At 40.1% G+C, this 21,092-nt stretch overlaps 1 protein-coding gene across 8 annotated transcripts in view; it reads left to right on the forward strand.

The window, feature by feature from the left end:
* The window catches only part of Dgki (diacylglycerol kinase iota), a 445,999-nt gene that overhangs the window by 261,892 nt on the left and 163,015 nt on the right, over nt 1–21,092 (forward strand). For all 8 annotated transcript variants that reach the window (XM_040728459.1, XM_040728462.1, XM_040728460.1 and 5 more), the window contains 4 exons: nt 3,908–3,963; nt 5,424–5,486; nt 9,466–9,539; nt 11,133–11,244. In XM_040728459.1, coding sequence (XP_040584393.1) covers nt 3,908–3,963; nt 5,424–5,486; nt 9,466–9,539; nt 11,133–11,244 — 305 coding nt within the window. The remainder of the gene's footprint in view (nt 1–3,907; nt 3,964–5,423; nt 5,487–9,465; nt 9,540–11,132; nt 11,245–21,092) is intronic.

The following is a 21,092-nucleotide window of genomic DNA, read 5'->3' on the forward strand; positions in this document are numbered from 1 at the left end:
GAGGAGGGATGTGAGTCACAGGGCTGGAATGTGGACTTTAGCAGTTTTGCTTCCCATGGTCTTTGCCCAGTGTGACAGAAGAACTTCACGCAGACAAGCAAAGCTGACTTCAGTGTCAGAAGACAGTCTGAGATTATTCGCCTGGGCCAGTATAATCGTGCGAGTCCCTAAAATCAGAAGTAGAGGAACAAGTCAGAGAGATTCAGCGTATGAGGACTTGATGTACTAGTTTTGACTGTTGTTGAGAGAAGCTTTTTCCTTGCCAGCCGCTTTGGTTTTTCCCCACCAGTTGCCTGGGCTCTGCCGCGTTGTAGTCCCCAAATAAACACACAAGACGCTGTATTAATTATGAAGCTGTTGGCCATGCTTGTTTCTTACTGGCTGGCTCTGACTTAAGTATTTACTCCATAATTGTTAATCTAAGTATTTCTCTTACCGGAGAAAAGGGTCTGGACTTCTTACCCCTATGGCAGCTACATGATGATGTTTCTCCTTCCCAGAGTTCTCCTTGACTCCTAGTCCCACCTACCTTGCTTTCCTATTGGCCAACAGTGCTTTATTGACATAGACACAGGACTTCCCCATCAGACTGTGGCTGGGATCAGAACCCAATGGGTGCAGACAGTGAAGCGGTGAATGAGTGAGGATGAACGCCCTTCAGCAGCCACCAGAGAGCTCCGGTTCTGCAGCCTCCAGGATGTAGACTCTACCAACAACCCGAATAACCAGAAGACGTTCCCAGGACCTCTCAGTGAGGGTGTCACAGTGTGTCACCTTTTCAAACCCTCAAGCAGGGGCTGCAGGGGGTGGGGCCCATTCCAGAATTCTGACCAAGAGAATCATGAGCAAATCAATGATGGGGTTTGACTATTCCAAATCGGTCATGATTTCTTATGCTAGGAACAGGAAACTGATAAAAGTCCCATTGATGATTGTAAACAGAATAATGGAGTAGAGCACAGTGAGCATGTCTTCCTGTCTCACACCCAGGAATTCAAGCAATTAGCCACAGATCCTTCTAGCAGTGGTGTCAATTCTGTTAGCCTTTCATGTTTACCTCGCAGAGACATAACTCCCTGAAGGAATGAACCCTTGAGCTTTCTCACTGCCCCTTCCCCAAAGCTTTATCCCCTCTCTCTTTCTTGATGCAGGGTGGAAGGTATAGTGGCCTGTTCATGCTCTTGGTTCTTCTTAAAGGTACATCGGCTTTGTGTGATGCACCCAGGCACAGGCAGCCATCTAGTCCATCCTTCTCGCAACAATGGAAATGACTGAGCACTGCTGTGGGCATCTGTGGGCCATCCTGTGCTTCTTTGCTCCCTCTATGGCCTGGCCTTTGTGGGAGCTAGCCCAGTTCCAGCAGTAGGCTGAGCTTCCTCTACGCTATAGCTGGGTGTCTTTCTGAGTCTCATTTTTGCTTAAATGGAAGATGCAAAAGAGAGAAATGAGGCTAGGAACAGGGCTTAGGAAATAGAGTGTTTACGAAATAGCCATTTGGAAGTGCATTATCCTGGGATTATTCCCCTTGAATCCTTTAAGGCCAAGACATATGAATGACTACCTATCCCTTCCTCTTATGTCTTTTTGACAGCTCTCTGAATGTTAGGTGTCTCGGTGTACCTATTTTAAAGTTTATTACTCCCAGCTAAATTACCTCTGAAGCGAGCATTTTCATTAAAGGTATGAGTTAAGTCACTAAAAATTCAGTTTATTTCTCCATTTTATCCCATTTTGGTGGTCTTATGGGGAATAGTCTATCTTTGGAGAAAATTAATCTTCTTTTTGGTTTTATTAAAATCGAGTCTCAGAAAAACCACATAGAGTTGTGAATATTTCCAGACCATAAGTTATAAAGCACATAAATGTTAGTGGTTAGCTGTGGGCATTCGTATGTTGAGAAACTTCTACACCAGAACTGTGCTGGCAGTCACTTCCATTTTTTTAATAACTTGTTGAATAGCTAGATTGGATATTTTTGTTTGTTTTTAAACTAGAGCCCATGTACTCAGACACTGTGCAAAAAAAATCTCATTTTACCTCTGGCTTTATAAAACAAGAAAGCTTATGCAGCTGAAAATGAAAGTAGAACCGAGGCATGTTGATTCAAAGAAAGTCAGTAACACAGATGGAGAAATGGCTCAGTAGTTAAGAATACAAGTTCAGTGCTCAGATCAGGGGCTCACAATAATGTGTAATTCCAGTTCCAAGGGATCTGACACTCTCTTCTGGCCTTTGTAGATACACACACACACACACACACACACACACACACACACACACACAAAATAAATAAATAAATAAATAAATAAATAAATAAATAATAAAATAATGAATCCTAACAAGAGGTTAAGAGTAACAGAGAGAGAGAGAGAGAGAGAGAGAGAGAGAGAGCGCACAATTAACACTGTTTTATATCTTGTTTATTATTCCTCATAATGTTTTGTTGCTTTGTGTATAGGATCAGTGCATTGTTGAGTAGAACAGTATTTACGAAAGCTTTGAGATTTAGAAACTCCATAGCTGAAGTTGGCTTTTGAGAACCAATCTACAAACAGTCCCTTCTCTTATGAGTTAAGTTTGCAATTCTTTACCCAATTTCTGGATCCTGTGCAATTATTAGTTGACTCTAAAAATCCTGAAAATAATCTCCTAAGCATTATGTAGGACTTGTACTTGAGGTTCTATATGCTTTCTTAGGATCAGTCTGTGTGAGTAAACTCTTACATTCCCTTGTTTTGACAGGGACTGTTAGATACTGTTTTTAGACAGTATTAGAACAGAGAGTTTCCTCTAGTCTTAGTAACCTAAGAAGAAACTACTAATTTCTTTGGTTATGAACCTAGCCTTTATTGGCTGAGGCTTGGTGGGGGGTTTGGGAACATGGGAAGGTGAGGGAATGCAGTGGGGGGGATTGATATATAAAATAAGATTGTTTCTAAATAAAAGAAAGTTATTTAAAAAAAAAGAAGAGACTACTAGCGGGTGGGTATAAAGGCAGAGGGCTAAGGTAGACCAGTAGATTGTTTAGTGAAGCTTTAGAATTGCATCAGGGAGAAACATTCGAGGAAATTACATTTCACGTAGACATTTCTATAGCTCCTGAGTTCCTGTGAAAATTCTCCAATATGGATTGCTTTATCTTTTTTTTTTTTTACTCTTTGAGCTAAATAACAGTGGAGTCAAACTGAGAATTAGATCATTGAACCTTTCTGTAATATAAGTCATTTCAGAGGCCCCCTTCTCCTCCCCTTCTCCAACCCTTTTTTCTCACTCCCCACCTCCTCACCCCCTCCCTACCTTTTTTCCTCATTCATTCTATTTCTTCCAAGGTCTATTACGAGTAAGGGAGTGGGTTCAGAGGATTCTCAAAATGTGAAAACGAATTTCCATTCATGTTCCTTCAAATCCACCCTGTTTAACTGCACTTAGAAGCTTTGCACATAGTTTACAGAAAGCCACACCCTCCTAGATGTCAGTGAGAATAACCACACCCCCAGAACCCTTACTTCTTGTCCATCCTTGCCCCAAATCCCTCTGATTCTCTGATTCAAAGCAAATTTTAAAAAGTCTATAGTTTTAATGTTTTGAATGCACCTGGGGAGCTCCTCAAAGCACCATTCCTGGATCTCACACTCAGGCATTCCAGCAGAGCAGGGATAGGTGAGATCAATGATCAGCCTTACAGACACTCCCAATTCACACCAAAGCTGATGGCTTGAGCTGAACTTTTTAGCACCCGAGAGCTACACCTGTGTCACGGGGTAACTGGAGCTACTGGCCTGGAACTGAGGCAGTGGTCACAGCAGAGTCGGATCTGGTGGGTCTTCAAGGTAGAGGCCAGGCAGGAGGGGAACAGTGCCAATCTTTTTTAAAGGTTCTATAACAAAACTACCTCTCCTCTTCACAGAAGCAAATCCAGAGAAATTCAATAGTCGTTTTCGAAATAAAATGTTCTATGCAGGGGTAAGTATTTATTTCACTTCATGATTATTATTTAATGCCAAATTCACTGGATACTAAAGAAACTAATTACGTCAAAATGAGTAATGCTGGACACCTCCGTCTATGTTTATGTATAATTATTCTTTAAAGCCTCCACCAAGGAATGAAAGAGAGGGACTATTTATTTGTTTGTCCGTTTATTTAGTTTTTTGAGACAGGGTTTCTTTTGTGGTTTTGGAGCCTATCTTGGAACTCGCTCTGTAGACCAGACTGGTCTTGAACTCACAGAGATCTACCTGCCTCTTCTGCCTCCCAAGTGCTGGTATTAAAGGTGTGTGCCACCACCTCCCAGCTGGGAATGTTTTATAAAATGAGTGGTCGACAAGGGGTTTGGTGTTGATCATGACTGAATTTTAAGCTCCTGAGGTGCTGCAAGTGTCAGTGACTTTTAGGAAGCAACGTGAAAGAGGTATCAATGAGGGAATCGAGAAAAATAGTTAAAGGATAAAAGCGCCAATGTTTTAGTTTGCTTCCTATTTCTGTTTAAAGTACCTTGACAGAAAGCAATCTAAGGGAGAAAGTGTCCATTTGGTTCACAATTCTAGGTTACATTCTGTCACTGGGGGTGGCCAAGGTGGCAGGAAGGAAGTTAAGCAGCTGGCTGTTACACATCCACAATCAAGAGCAGGCGAGCAAGTGATGAGGGCACACATGATGCTGCTTACACCAATACTCCACCCCTTTACAGTCCCGGGTCCCCTGCCCAGGGAAAGGTGCGACCCACAGTGAGCCTGTCTTCCCACTAATCAAGATAGCCCGCATAGACAAGAGTGCGCAGGCCAACTTAATCTAGACAACCCCTCACTGAGTCTCCTCTCCCAGGTGATTGTAAACTGTGTTGAGTTGATAGCTAATGCTATCCATCAGAGACAACCTTAGCTCAGGATATAGTTTTTTTTAGCGGGATGTGTACCCAGTGACTGTGGTTGAGAAATTGGCGGAACTTGGAAGCTTTTTTGGTGGAAACTCATATGAGACCGGGTGGCAGTGGGGTGGGGTGGGGTGGGGGGAGCAGGGCTTTCTTTACTCTTCGGGGACATTCCTAGGAGTTTGTAGAGATGAGAACAGAAGACATTAATGTGACAATAACGTGCAGCTTAAATGGCTAGCTCTGGGTAGGGTTAAAGAGTAAGGGGCAGCGCAGAGCTTTCCTGAGGGAGGTTGAAGGAGATCTTAGCATTGGATGCCCAGTGACTCCGAGAACCATCCATCCATTTTTTGATATCCTCCTATAATCTTAAGTTTTATTGTAGTCTGTAAACAAAGAGGATTCCCACAGACACTACCTTATTTTACCTTGGGCCATAGGAGAATTTTTAAAATATTTTTTCATAGTGTGGAATGTTGGGGAACTGTCATGTTGAAGCAAGGATTTGGTGGAAACCACCTAACAAAGCACTCCTTTCTCCTTTGTGGTGTAGGCAGCCTTTTCCGATTTCCTACAGAGAAGTTCTAGAGATCTATCTAAACACGTCAAAGTTGTTGTAAGTATTGGCTGTATAGGTTCATTTAATTTGTGTGTGACTATGAATGCCACCCCCATGTCATTTGATGTGTATATTAATCCCTGGGCTGCATATAGTTTACAAATCATGTAGACGAGCTCATTTGCCCATGTATATGAGTTCTCACCATATGTCAGTATCTGTCTTTGTTGCTGGAGTGAAATAAAGACAAAGTTTTACTCCTGAGGAAATCATGGAGGAGGACGCATAATCACCGCAGACTCATAGGCCATTATTCAGTCATACATACAGAACACTGATAGCACAAGAGGAATGGTTATCCTGCTTAGGTTAGGATTCAGAAAATCTTCCTGGAAGAAATGCTGCGAGCTGGCTCTTCCGGTATAAACAAATACTTGGCCAAAAATTGTTCCAGATTTTTTTCTGAGGAATCTCCATTTTATTTTATTTTTTTGTTTTTTTATTTTTTCAAGACAGGGTTTCTTTGTATTGTTTTGGAGGCTGTCCTGGAACTAGCTCTTGTAGACCAGGCTGGCCTCGAACTCACAGAGATCAGCTTGCCTCTGCCTCCTGAGTGCTGGCATTAAAGGCATAGGTCACCAATGCGCGGCTTGGAATCTCCATTTTGCAACAAACACTTACTTTATGCAGACTTTGCTCTCCAGCCTAGTCAGGGCTCCTCACACTGAATGGATGTTTCACGGTATTTCTTTTTAAGTCTCTAATTCAGGTTATGTGTCCACTGGAGGAAAAAAAAAGTTAAAACTGTCTCACCTGAGAGGTACATTGTAATATACCATCAAGTCAGTTAAGAAAAACAAACTGTTTCTTCTAATACCAGAGATTATGAAGAGATGAATATAACTTAGATTTGCATAGTTTTAAGAATTAATGAAAATGAGGCTGCATGATTAAATATATATACATATATAATGTATACACACACATATATATACATATATATATATATATATATGGAGAAATATGGCAGCACCTTCACCTATCATGAGGCAGGTAAGGTAATGTAGAATATGTGTGTGTGCCTGCATGTGTATGTGTACATGTATATAAAAATAGATGATAGTAGGTTATTGAGATTAAGAGAAATGATAGAGGAGAATGAGACAATTAAAATAAAAAGCAGTCTTTAGCATGAGATCCACATTTATGTTTACAAAATGAGATATATCTGCTTCTAGGTTGTTCTTTATAGTTTGTTGAGACAGCATCTCTTGTAGCCCATTCTACCTTTAAATTTGCTATTTAGCCAAAATGTCCTTGAACTTTTGATCTTTGTTTTTCCACTTCTCATGTACTGAGAAGTATTCACTGCCAAGTCCTGCAAAACATTTAAAAAACATTCTAACTATATTAAATAAATTACTTCTATATCAAATAAAAATGGAAATGATCATTGAAAATAAAACAATTCAGGATTGTGATAGAATGATATTTTGTGGGACACTGATGATATTTACAATGCTTATAAACTATTATATGTAGTGCTAATGTAGTAGAAATGACTTACTCTTTCTTATAAGATGCAAGGTTCATTTTAAAGATGCTAGGCTGTGCGCAGTGGCTTCTGTCAGTTGTCCCAAATATTTGGAAGACTGAGCTGGAAGGATTATGAATTCAAGGCCAGCAACCAGTCTGAACAGCTTTGTGAGAACCAATCTCAAAAGAGGGGGGAAAGTGGAAAATTATAGGAATCTGATAGGCAAACATTTGCAAAGCTGCTGGTGCTGCTGTATCAGCATTAACATCTGCCCTGCTTTGGATCTCTTACTAAATTTTACTGTAGAATTTCTATGTCTTTTCATTGTAACCCTATAAGTACTCAGAACACTGTATGATTTCAGTTGCTTATCATAAAAACATAAAGTCTGTAATCTATCGCAAAATATGCATGGAAGATGAATCTCTGAAATCAACGGAGGCTGGGTTAAGTATTGCTGGTATTAGCTAACCTAGGCATTCCTTCAGGGAATTTCAGCTCCTGTACAAAGCAGTGTTGTTTCTGGCCCTGAGGTGAGGCACAGTTTCACGGCGGTAGAGATCAGAGTGAGGGGAGCAGATCTTCTCAGGGTAGAAAGGCTGAGGGAAGCAGAGATGCTCATGGTGGAAGGGATGAGGGGAGGAGAGCTGTTCATAGGGATCAGATCTGCTTGCTTCATGGTGTCCAAGAAGGGAGGATGGGAAGGCCAACGAAAGGAAAAGAGAGGAGGCAGAAGAGGGGGAGAGAGAATCTGACTGATGCGCTCATCAAGGCAAACCCTGAATGAACTATTTCCAAATAGACCACACCCCCTAACATCTTATTCAGTGTGAACTCAGCAGCATAGTAACATGCTCATGATCCAGTCACACCGTAATGGTGTCACCAGCTTGGGCCCAAGGCTCACATGAGCCTTTTTGAGGAATGCTTCACAACCTAACTCTATCAGATGTATATAAAACAGACCATCTAATCTTTGTCATGGGTGAAGTCAGTATCTAATATGTAACGCAGAAGTCAGGTGGTTGTAAGTGTGTGTATACGAATTCTAGACTAAGAAAGCACAAAGCACAAAGAGAACATTATGTATCACACTATTTACTGGCTATTGCTTGATTTATCAACACACTAGAATGGATACAGAACTGTATTTGCAAGCAGATGTTTTCTCTTTTGTGTGTTTGAATTAGGGAAAACACCAATTACTGATGTTCTAGAGAACTGTACATTTTCATGCATTGACATGGTAAAATAGTAAAATACTATATGTTATATATCTTTAAATAATTTGATAAGCTCCTATAACTTTCATATTACCCAGGAGGAAAGGCTAGAATATTTAAAAATGAGTTTGGGTCCAAGTTTATTGGTTATTTACTATTGTAGTTTTTTTTTGTAATGTATGTAGCAACACAGCACAGCATCCTGTATTTGAATGTAAGGGATTTTGTTGTTGTTATTGTTTACACTCTTGATCATTTAAATAAAATTCTTCTATGCTTCCTTCATGGGCATAGTCATTTATGGATCTGCTTGAAACCCGTAAGTGATTTGGAAGATCTTAGGTTATTGGAAGTACTCTAAAACATCTTTGGTCACTATCTAGAACTTGATTTCTTTCTAAATTACTTGTGGAAATCTTTTGTTTATAGCCATATGGTTCCCTGGTGATTATTTTTGAGATCATTTGTGAAAACTGGGGTATATTCAGATTATGTGGAGTAGAGCTGTGGACAAGGCTTCTAAGGGAAATGATCAAGGGGCCCTTGAGACCAAGATAATGTCCAAATCCCAACAGGTTAATCTCAGAAGTGCCACCCAGTTTTGTAAGAGATTAGATTTGTAAGAGAGGATCACTTGACACTGTTTTGTTTTATCGACCCGGTGTTAATATCCACATTCACATCTGTACAGGAGTTTATGAGCTCTTACACCTGGGACACTGGCTTCACCCTGTAGCAAACAAAAGAGGATCTGGGACAGGTAATATCAATTTAGAATAGACCCCTTGAAGACTTTCAGATAATGAATTCAAAACATGTTCCTTAGGTTCAAAATAAACATTATTTGAGGCAGGAAAGGAAACAAATGGCCATGCTCGTGCTGTGTTTGGATCAATTGATTACTGTGGGGAATGCTGCTGGCTTCGTCTTTGAAGCGTGTGTAGTCTTTAAATGTTAGAACTATCTGTCTAAATGTCCAACAATAGTTCAAGGCAATGGATGACAGTATCTGCTTTGAATATTGGAACAGTGAAAAACTGTTTTGGTCAAGTTTTATTCTTATATTAAATCAGATCAACACCAAAGCTAAACCCCTGTTCTACAGAGTTAAGCTCAGCATAAATTTCAGTCATAGTAGCTGGCATTCACTCTGGGGGTGGGGGGCAAGGGAAAGAATTCCATGCTCTATGCTGTTGTCAACCCAGTTATCTTGGATGAGGCTGTCAGACACATGACTACTTCAGAAGCCCCGCTTTCTCTGCTTTGGTTGCTGCAGTGTGATGGGACAGATCTCACCCCAAAGATCCAGGACCTGAAGTTCCAGTGTATAGTATTTTTAAATATACCCAGGTAAGCCCTGTTCATGCTGTTGCCTTTGTTTGGTGTGAACTCTGTTTGACTTGGGGCATCTGATTTCATAAGTGAAGCATCCTGGGTATAGGCCATGATATCCCCAATTTTAATGTCTTGTCAAAGGTTCCATGTCTGCTAATTTTCTTCTGCTTGGCTTGTTCCCTGGGAGTTGGTTTTGCCCACGATGTAGAATCCATTATCTATAGTCTCCTAAACTCGAGAGACTCGGGCCCTTTTCTCCAGCATTTTCATCTAATTCCCATTCCTGCCCTACACCCACGCGGCAGCCTCCAGGGGAGACAGATGTGAGTAGAACCTGCTGTCAATTTCTCAGAAGCTGTTAGGAACGAATCCAGCCTGATGAGTATGGATTTCTCTGCCAAATGCTAGACTCCATCAGAGAGGCACGTTACAGACAGGGTTTAAATGCTCCTTGGAACTATTATGCACCATGAGAAAGAACACTTAGGACTGACTATTCTTAAAATAAGCATATTACTTCAGTGGCATAAAATTCAATTCTAGGTTCCCAAGCCAAGATGTTGGAAGGTGCAGGCCAATAACCCCTCATCACTTGCTACCAACCAACTCAGACAGCAGTCTGCAAATAAGCTGATCTTGCTGAATTCAAGGAAATGAGAGATCTATAGAAATTTGTGTCTGGGAAAACCTGTCAGGGTCTCCAGGTTACACTTGGCAACGCTCAGGACACTCAGTTCCAAGCTGTGTCAGGAGCCTGAGTCGGCATGGGTTTAGCAGAAGGCTTACAGATGTGGAGGAAATGCCTCTGCTAATTCCTCCTGTCATACTTTCCTCTTTGCTCCTGGCCCTCTCCCCTTCTGTGAATGCTTCTCTGATTTTACAATTTTATCTATTCTTTGTCCTTTCCTCTCCTAACCCTTGTCCTCTCCCCTTCCTCCTTCCCTCCCTTTCTTTTGAGAGAAGATCCCTCTGTACAGATCACAATCCTTCTCCCTTGGCCCCTTGTGTACTGTAACAGCAGGTATACACCACCACTCAAAGCATGCTTTATTCCTTACCTTTTATTTCCTTATTTAAAGTACTTTGCATTTATTCTTTTCCTGTGGGAGTTTCTTGTCTTAATTCTATATGTAGCGGTAAATGCTACCACCTTAGTTCATGTTCTCTTTAAGATTAGCACGGATTTATCTTCGTTTAAGACAATTATTAAATTATTAAAGATAATTTATAAGATAGAAAACACAAACCCTATAGTGAGAAATGTTGGCAAATGATGGCGGAAGGAAAAGAAGGTTACCACAGGATGGTTTTGTTGTAAGATTGTGGTTTATTTTTGCAAGGTTATAATATTTTAGAGGTAAGTTCATTTTTTTCATAGTTGACGTTATACATCAAGGATAGCAAACTGTTCTTATATTTAATAAACATCAAGCTCCACTAGAAATAATTTTTAAAAAGCTTATTTATAATCTGACACATTGAACCATAAACCGCCTGTGTAGTCATGAACATACTGTTCAATACCTTGGTACATGAATCTAAGTTAATTCCCAGAGCTAATCAGGAGAAGACTGAGGTTGCTTTTACTGATTCTGACCTTGTTTGCAGATATTGTGCTGGCACAATGCCTTGGGGGAACCCTGGAGATCACCATGACTTTGAACCCCAGCGTCATGATGATGGCTACATTGAAGTCATCGGATTCACCATGGCCTCTTTGGTGAGCAATATCTCAATTTTATTGTGTGTATGCCACAAATAGTTTTAACTGCTCACAATGGAAAATTAGTTGTCTTCAATGGAGTCTTACTGGGTGTACAAACCTTACTCAAGGGTAGGTCACATGCCCAGCAGTAAATGGCCAACACAAAACCAACTCAATAGTGCTTTCAGAGGGTTTTTTGTTTCATAATGCTCTGTCTGAGCATTTTGGTTTTGCTTGTTTTTTTTTCCTTACAAGTCTTTTGTTATATCTTTCTGTTTCTGATTTTGTGTTTTTATGGGATTTCTGTGTGTGCAAATGTGTGGTCTCTGCATCTGTATTTGTTTCTTGTGCTTTTCATTTGACTTTTTTTCTGTTTGTGTTGTGCTATTCTTTTTATTTTATTTTACTTTATTTTTTAGATGTCTGTTTTCTAATGAGAGAGAGAAAGTAAGGATACAGATTTGGATGGGTGGGGAGGATCTGAGAAGTTTGGGTATAAGAGAAATTGATTAGCATATATTATATGAGGAAAACTATTTTCAAATAAAAGTTTTTTTTCTTCCCTCTTGGTTTACCAACTTCTAAACTCTACATATTTAGAAATGCATAGGATAAACAAGAGTGGTGTCATTTGTATGAGCATCTACTCATAATTATTTGAAGTTCAGACATCTGTTTTGCTTTCTGGAAAGTATGGCATTTTGTGTTTATGAAGCCATCACAGCAGAGAAATAGTGTAACATTTACACAAAACTGCAGCACATGACTGATGGTTTCCCTGCCTTACTGAGGAAATGAATATTTAACTTAAAAACTGGCTGTTTACATGCAGTTTCATCATGTTCACTTAGCATGAGATGACTGTATGGATTATCACAAAATGCAGACAGATGGGAAAGACACCATTATAATCACCTTAGTACTGTCCAGATAGTATAGTATACACATCACTTCATACTTTAATATTGTATATTCAAACCATTCAACTTATTCAATCAGGATTGACCAATTAAGAATTATATAAACTATTTATCTTATGTTGTATTACATAAATTATTATATAAACTCATAGTTTGTACAACAACTCAAAATAAAACCTCCTCTTGTGCCTTTGGGGATAGCACTGGCTTGCTCTGCCCCCTATCCACAAAAGGTCAGAAGGTTGTATTCTACTTTAATAAACAAAAGTGCAGTTGTCATTGTTTCATTCCCTGCTGCTGTGATGAAACACCCTGGCAGAAGGAACTCTGCCATAGTTCAAGGGTAAGGTCCGTCATAGCAGAGAAGTGAAGGCAGCAAGCCAAAGCTGGAAGCTGCTGGTGACACTGCATCTGCCACGAGGCGGCACTCTGCTCCTCAGCCCCGTTCTCCACTTATACTGTCCAGGGTCCCAGCGGGGGAATGGTGCACTCCCTGGCTGTCGATGGGTCTTCCTGCTTCAATTACCACAGTCACAGGATAATCACCCAACAGGAATGCCCCGAAATCTGTCTTCCAGGTGATTACAGATTGTCACATTGACAATTAACATTAGGTCTCCTTTTTTACCCATCTTGCGATTGACAATGGTTTCTTCCTCAATAACCTCAAATTAAAGCACTTTAACACAATAACCTGTTGTGACTATGGCAAGAATTTGGTGTTTCAATTGATAACGTCCCTCAAGGTGAGACTGACCTTTCCATCAGCATTTGAAAGGGAAGATGCCAAGGCAGGTAAATGAAGATCCAGCTTCTAAGAAGGAGGGACACGGACTGAAGGAAGAAATTATGTGTGGATTTTCTTTTGAGAGCTGGTGTTCATAAAACATCCCTTATCACCAAGGCTTTCTAAGCTAATAAAAAGGACAAAACAAGATTAAATTTTTAAAAAAGTATATGTGCAAGGAAAAACTATTTGAGGTGACAAGGCTGTGCTGGTGTTTAGTATACCTCCCCCCAAGCACTCCTCCTGTTTTTTCTCACTTATACCTTGATCCAGAAAAAGTTGCTTAGTAGTTACAATATATATATACACCAGAGTTTCATCATGCTGCTTGTGAGGTAGAAGGAGTAAGATACTGTCTGGGTGAAGACGATCTTTTACAAGGGCCTGAGTGGCCAAAACAAATGCTCTATGCTTTCTTTCTGTGCTCAAGATCAAGGTTTATAGCCTTAGCTGAGGCATTAGCCACTTTTCTATTGCTGCGTTAAAAAGCAACTTCAGGAACAAGGGGTTTATTTTAGGTAATGATTCCCGAACAATAGAGTCCATCACGGCAGGGAAGGTACAGCATGGCAGCAGGAACAGGAAACTGGCTGCTGACATTTTTTCATCCATACTCAGAAAACAGGAGGCAGGACAGAGATACATGCCAGGTAGGCAGGAAATGGCTCTGGTATAAAGACAGCCTCTCTTAGTTACAGTCACTGGGTGGTCCCCCAGTGGTCCTATCTGGAGGCAGAAGACAGGGAGCCGCAGATACAATCCAGTTTACCAGCTTGATAGGGCAGAAGGGAGAGTAGGGAGAATCGAGGGGCGGGAGTGGCAAACGGTGGATCTCCACCCCTGCAGGGTGCTGTGTCCAACCTGTGTGCATCAAAGCACTACTTTACCCCCCCCCACTTCTCCCCGCCTCCCCCCCCCACGTCTAAATCCAGCTGACTGAATGAATGAGATTCAGCGCTCTGGACAAAGAGAAATTTATAAACATGTGAAAACACAAGAAACCATAGTCCTCAGTGGGGAAGTGGTCTAATGGTGCATAAATGTAGATGACCAGTTATGGGTGGTGGGCAGCAGATGAAGACAAAGGGGAGGACTAGAATGTGGTATGCACTGGAGAACTTAGCCAGTGTTTCTGAGGACTTATCCAAATGGTTTATATATTTGCACATGTAGTTTTAAACGTGTGTGTGTGTGTGTGTGTGTGTTCACATGTGTGGGTTCACATTTGTGCATGACTATGTGAGTACACAGGCTAACATTGATGCCTTCCTCATGAGGTTTCTCTCCACTTTGTTTCCTGAGGCAGAGTTGAGCCCTGAGTCTCCTGATGAGGCTACTCTGGATAACCGGTTAGTTTTGGGGAGTGCCCTGTCTCCTGAACAGTGGATCACCAATAGGTCACCACGCCTGCCTCAGCACTTAATGTGGATGCTATGATCTTTATGCCTGAGTGGAAATCTCTTTATCCACATAGCCAGACACTCAGATGTTCTTTAAATAAATACTTTAATAAGGAATTTGAGTTTACAGTAGACAAAATGAGTACTGGAGAGATGCCTCAGAGGTTATAATTATGCGTTGCTCTTAGAGGACACAAAGAGTGCGTTCCTAGTACCCACACCAACTCCGGCTCCAGAGGAATCTGACACTCCTTACCTCTGTGGGCACCTACATTCACACACCCATACTCTACATAGACACACAGGCGTGTACGTAATAAAACTAAACTGAAAAAAATAGGCAAAGGACTAGGAGACAGCTACTCATACACCATCTTAAATCCTTCTCCCTAGTTTCAATCTGAAATGAACCCACATTATGTTATTTAACCCATAAACATCTCTGAGTGATTTTGACAATGTGTTTTAGTTAATAAGTGAGAACCACGGTAATATTACATGAAAATCAGTGTAACCAGGCAGGACCAACAATGTGCCTGGTGCTCAGCCTTCACTGGGCTCTTAAGTAGCACTTGCTTCCTCATAACCGGCTGACAGGTTTACAAAGTCTTTCTACATTCCATTTAACTCTTACTCCTCTCATTTATTTATTGGCCAAACTAGGCCATTGTTTCACAGCATCTCTGGGGTTGAGTTTCCTGAGGCACCGCTTAAGATGTCCTTTTGTCCTCTCTGGCTCCTGACTTCCACATGTGTATCCTTATAAAATGACATTGATAAACACTCCTAGAACAAATGTCCAAAGTCTAAGTGTTTCCCTTTGACCAAATTCAGACATTTCAAAGTCTGAATGTAGTTAATTTCAAACAAAACCTTTAGTTTTACTGCTGAAGTGTGCATACTATTCCAAAATCCAAAAAATAAGAAAAAGAAATACCCCTGAAATTCAAAACATTCCCGACCCAAACATTTTGGATTAGGAAAATTCAGCATGGATTTGGGTCTATGAACTGAACAAATAGTAGGTATTACTCCAAATCTGCTTTGTAGGCCTTATGTGGCTCAATTATTATTATTTTTTAACATTAGTGGATTGTAATATGGTATTTTGTCCTGGCTGGGTCCTGCCACCCTTGATCTCCCAAATAAACAGAGGCTATATTAATTATTCAACTGTTGGTCAATGATTAGGGCTTCTTACTGGCTATCTCTGTCTTAATTATTAACCCATAACTACTATCCGTGTATTTCCACGTGGTCTTGGCTTACTGGAGAATGCTGGACCTGCAACTCCTTTTCCTGCTACATCACGACTGCCTTCTTCCTACACTTCCCAGAATTCTCCACGTCTGGTAGCCCTGCCTGTCTTTCCTGCATGGTCACTAGCCAAACAATGCTTTATTCATCAACCAGTAAGAGAAACTATACACAGAAGGACATCCCCCATCAGTGGATACTAATGTTTATTGACTTGAACCCCTAATAATTGGGCCTTGCAAAGTAATAACATAGTAGTTCTGACCTATGTCTACCAAGTGGAATGTTTCATGAAAGAGAAATTTCTTCTCATCTTCTATTTGGTCACTTAGTTATATGCTTTGTCAGGGTAGTCAATTCTTATTTTCATGACAAGTTGGTTCATTGGCATCTCAGATAGAGAGTAGTCTTTAAACAGACTTGAACTGTCTGTGGTCTTCTCCTCGAGTCTGCTTGGTTCGTGAATTTGCTGATGAATTAAGGACAGTGGAAGCAGGAGAGATGGCTCAGGAGTTCAGATCCCCAGAACCTATGTAGAATGTTTGGTGTGTTGCCATGTGCCTATAATTCTAGTACAAAGGAAGCAGAGAGGTTTGAAAAGCCTCACTGGCCAGTCGGTTGGGTCAAATGGATGAGCTCTAGGTTCAACGTAAGCCTTTGTTTCAGAAAATAGAGTGAGGGAGGGAGACATCCAGTAGAAAAGATGTCTGGTCTGTGTGTGCATTCACACACTCATACATACTCTCTCTTTCTCTCTCTCTCTCTCTCTCACACACACACACACATACACACACAAACTGTGATATTGTACACCTTCTGGGGTTGAACCATAAAAGGCCATGAAACATTTAGGAAGTGGACAATAATCCTCACCTCTAATTGATAGCAATTTTGTAAGTTAAAGGAATAATGAAAAGGCCTCTGTTTCAGGATCTGTAGTTATAAGTACTAGTGAATTCACAAGTGCCACACAAGTGGCATGCTACTAAGTAAAACTGGTTAAGGAGTGAGGCAGAAGAAAAGCCCTCCCTTTGGTGTGCTCACAGTTCTGTGATGGGGTAAGGACATAGAATAAAGCCTTAACTCCCAGGAAAGTTCTGGGAGAGTCTAGGAAGGAGTACTGAAAGCAAGAGCGCTTGGTAGGTGGTGCTCTCAGGGAAGGTTCCCAGAGGAGGCAGACTCGCTGGACCGGAGAGCGCAGTACTTGGGCTGCTGCAGGTGGAGGCGTCAGACATTGCACAGTTAGTAAAATTGTAGTCACAGGGAGAAGCAGGGAAGAAACAGTCCTTTAAGCTGTGATGGAGTCACTGTGCCACAAAGCTGGTGTGAGGCACACAGAATCTCTTTTGCTGGGGCTTAATAGATTAATCATCCTATTGGTGTCAGTGTCCAAGTGAAAAGATGAATATATCAGAAGTGTGAAGTAAGAAGGTTCCACCATAGTGACAGGGACTGGTGAGTCCCAGGGTTATTTGGTCACAGTGACCCATTGTGAAAGGGAGAAGAGCACTAATGGATCCTAGGAGGTTACTTCGGGCAATTAGTCAAAGGCTGATTATATCAAATAAGGTAGAGAGTGTAAAACAGCATTGCAAAAGGACAGAGTTTTGAAATCACCATAAGAAGTCAGCATGAGCTTAAAATGGATAACTGAAAATGCATGATTGGAGATGAGGGAATCTCTCTAGGTTAGATGTTGGGAGGGCCTGTCAAATCTCTCTCTCCCCCATCCTGTTGCTAGTGGGAATGGCCAGGGCAGACAATTAATTTATGGGATTTGGTGAGGAGGAAATGGAACCCTAAAGTCATGCTGATTATAGTTTCCTCTTTGCACAGTGTGAGCAGCACAGTGTTGCATGGGATAGTGTCAAATGTGTGCTAGAATCTCCAGCTCTAGTTACTGCAGTCGCTTCCAAGGCAGAAAATTCTACCTTAGGAAAACAGTTAACTCTGCTGAACTGCTCAAGTGTACCATTGAGAGCTGTGTCCCTTTGAACATCCTATGCTCTCTAAATAACCCTGGCAGAGTTTTCTAAATGTTCACATACATCTAACTCTCTCACTCATCCAGTGGTATAGTATTATAGTATTTTTTCCCGATTAGTATGAAACAATACTACATTTAGTCCTCCAGTTTTCCATTCACTGATGCTGTCCGATTAATTATATTTTCAAGGAGTTAAATTATGTAAAATTATAAGCATGTGTTTAAGATGGCTATCTAAACAAGGTAGTATAAATACCTGAAAGTATGTGATCTATCTGTCTATCTATGTATCTATCTCTATCTTTCTATCTAAACAATAGATTCCATATAATTTACAACCTTAACTATTAGGCCAAGCTTTTATGCAGCAAATTATTTTTTCTTATAGATTGACATGTCTGAAGTCATTAAAGGTCATGCAATAAACTAATAAGTATTTTTGTACATTGCTTACAATTTAAACACAGCCAAAGAACAGGAAACTCAGGCGGATTTTTTTAAAAAAAGATTTTGAATTTAATTACTGGAATAGAAAAAAAAGCTACTTCTTTTGGAGCGTTTATCTTGTAATTGCTTGCAAATTTTGAAGAGAAGTCTTCAATTGATTCGGTTGGTTGTGATGCATTCCTGCTAATTAAGATGATTCCTTGTTGGGTTCTGGATATCCTGATTGCTTTTTTGGGTTTTACAGAACCCATAATCAGGCATTATAATTTGTGTTTGTTTCTGCCACAATTTTTTGCTGTTATGGTTGGGAAGGCCTTTCATGTTGAGTCTGTTTCTAAGTAATTTAAAACTTCTCAAGACAGTTCAAAGCACGATTCACATGGAAGAGGTGGGACCTTCATTTGTGATTCCGCCTCATTTTAGGCTCCTCGGCTTTGAAGAAAGTGCATTGATCTGTCTGCTAATTGACTTTAAATTGTGTAAGTTCTTTTACATTTCTGAATGAGGAAAACAAAGGGTTGTTCTGTCTGAAAAAGAATACACAGAGAGATTCTCAGGCTGCAGTTTTATACTTCTACTTAATGTGATCTCTTATACCTTTTAGAAAATGAAATGCTAAATGTTTGCTCATTTTATCATATGCATAAGTGTGAGAACTGAAGTGAAGATAACAGATCTAATCATAACCCTTGCAGATAGTTACTCACATCCCAATGTGTTTCCTTTAAGTGGATTTGTTGTTATGTTTGAAAACAAACATAAGTTATAAGAAGTGGCTTTGTAATTTTAATAAAAGTTTTTGATGTCATTGAATCAATACCTTCTTTCCTGGGATTTGTCATAGCAAAACAAATGGAAACCCACACAGAGGTTTACACATAATTACATCAGCTTGGCAGTAGGCATTGTTCTACATACCACTGGTGGCTTTCTTTGTATTTAACCATCAACACAAAAGCATGCTACAAATGGCAACTCATGTTTTCACAGTATAAGCATATCACAGTTTACATAATAATTATTCCTTTATGTGACTTTCATGTTTCTGATGTTTGGTGTCATAAATACCCTGTAATTAACGTTGCATGTAAACTCTGTGAGTTGAAGTTGTTGTGACAAATCCCCATGGAAGAAGGCATTGATTCAATCACAAACATTTTAGAACTCTTAGTAAAGATTATAAAACCACTTTCTTTAACATTTACTGACACAATCATAATGTCCAGAGTGATAAGAGCTGATTTAGGTTTAAGACTCTACAGATAATAAAAGTAGTGATGAAAAACAATAATTGCATGAAGGTGTTAGGCTTATCTTCTGAAGTTGCAGAATAGTTATAACCTAATAAGCAACACAAATGAGAGTAAGGCCAGGTATATATTCATTATTACACTCGCCCCAGTAAACCAGGGCAGCTGTGCTTCCTTCACATCCTTTATTATCTTGTACTGGAAAATGGGCCTTTGCTGTGTGTGTGTTTCACGGATAGAACACAAGTATCATTTGGTTATGGCAGCATAAGCATTGCTCTGCACGCTGCAGTGGTTTTCTTTGTATTTAGTCTGTTTTAGTTTCACTGATTGTCGTGAAGCTGAAGGTTGACTTCTATCCATGTACTGTCTGCTCTATTATCCTTTCCCTATGGGTTCAGTTAAAGAGTTTGCTAATTACTGTCTCACAGACAGTGAATAGCTGAAACGTTCCTGTCTGTGTTGCTGAGGTCGGTGATACCTATCGATTTGTTTCCATCTCCAGTGACCGGTTTCTTCCTGCAGGATCCAATTTGCTACTGAGCTTTACTGTGAGATAATTTCATTTCTACCTTCCTTATGGATCAGGTTTTTTTTCTCTGTCAAGTTCCATTGATTATCTACTGAATAGGTGATTTGTTGAATGCAGTCTAAATCTGTTTTATTGTTAGCTAGTACATATTGTTTTAGCATTACCTTTTACAATTCTTTACAAGATATAAAACATGTCTACTATAAATGACGAATACTAACAGTTGAGAGTTAAAGCTGTGAGTAGCATGTGTTTCTTCCCAGATTTATACAAATCTGTTTTTTCCAAATTTTCAGGATATATTATTGATTTTTGTCACTATTTTAACTTTCAGGATATTACAGATTTTAGAGAAACAGTTATTTTTTAAGTAGCTTCAAAACATAGAGATTTTTCTCTAAATTGTACCATGGATCCTCAGGTTAATGTCTTTCTAAAAACAGTGAAATTGTTTGGGCATTTTTCTTCCTCTTTGTCCTGTTATGACCTATGTTAGTTCTGGTTGGATTTTTTTTTTTTTTTTGGTTATTCGATACAGGGTTTCTCTGCATAGCTTTGGAGCCTGTCCTGGAACTTGCTTTGTAGACAAGGCTGGCCTTGAACTCACAGAGATCTTCCTGCCTCTGCCTCACGAGTGCAGGGATTAAAGGCGTGCGCCACCACCACCCAACTTGTTCTTGTTGGAATCTATGTTTATTGAATAAAGATGAAAAAGGCACATGCATACAAGTACTCTCTGAGAGAAAGAGTGCTTGTATTTTCCAAGTCTTTATCCTGTCATTGAAAGAGGATTTGCAAACACATTATTAGCAAATGAGTGGATTTTAGATCTCTTATACAATTACTAGAGGGAGAGTTTTCAGATAAACTCCCCGCCTTTCTTAAATTGCCCCACTTTATCTTGGCAAGGACTGGACATTAACACTGTGACAGATGGAGAGAAGGAAAGAGGGATGATTCTTGATGGAGGAGGTTGTACTTGAGTACATGATATTGTTGAATTACAGGCACAAAGTACAATCATAGAATACTAGCACTGAAAGAAATCGTAACAGTAAATCCAGATCAGTTCACATCTGAAGAAAGGCAGGTGGGCTTAGTTCCTCTGTAAGTATTTAATTATATGGGCACTCATTGGGCAAGTACTCCTGTTACTGTTGTTGTTTAGGCTTCTATAGCATCTAATGCAGTAGGGACTTTCCAGCATCCTGGAAAGCTTAACTCTTGATGAAATGGGGGGGGGACACAATAAAGCTTACTGGCATAGCTCTGTGGAAAGGCAA

This window comes from Mesocricetus auratus, unplaced genomic scaffold (genome assembly GCF_017639785.1).
Source record: "Mesocricetus auratus isolate SY011 unplaced genomic scaffold, BCM_Maur_2.0 Super-Scaffold_100019, whole genome shotgun sequence".
Lineage (NCBI taxonomy): Eukaryota > Metazoa > Chordata > Mammalia > Rodentia > Cricetidae > Mesocricetus > Mesocricetus auratus.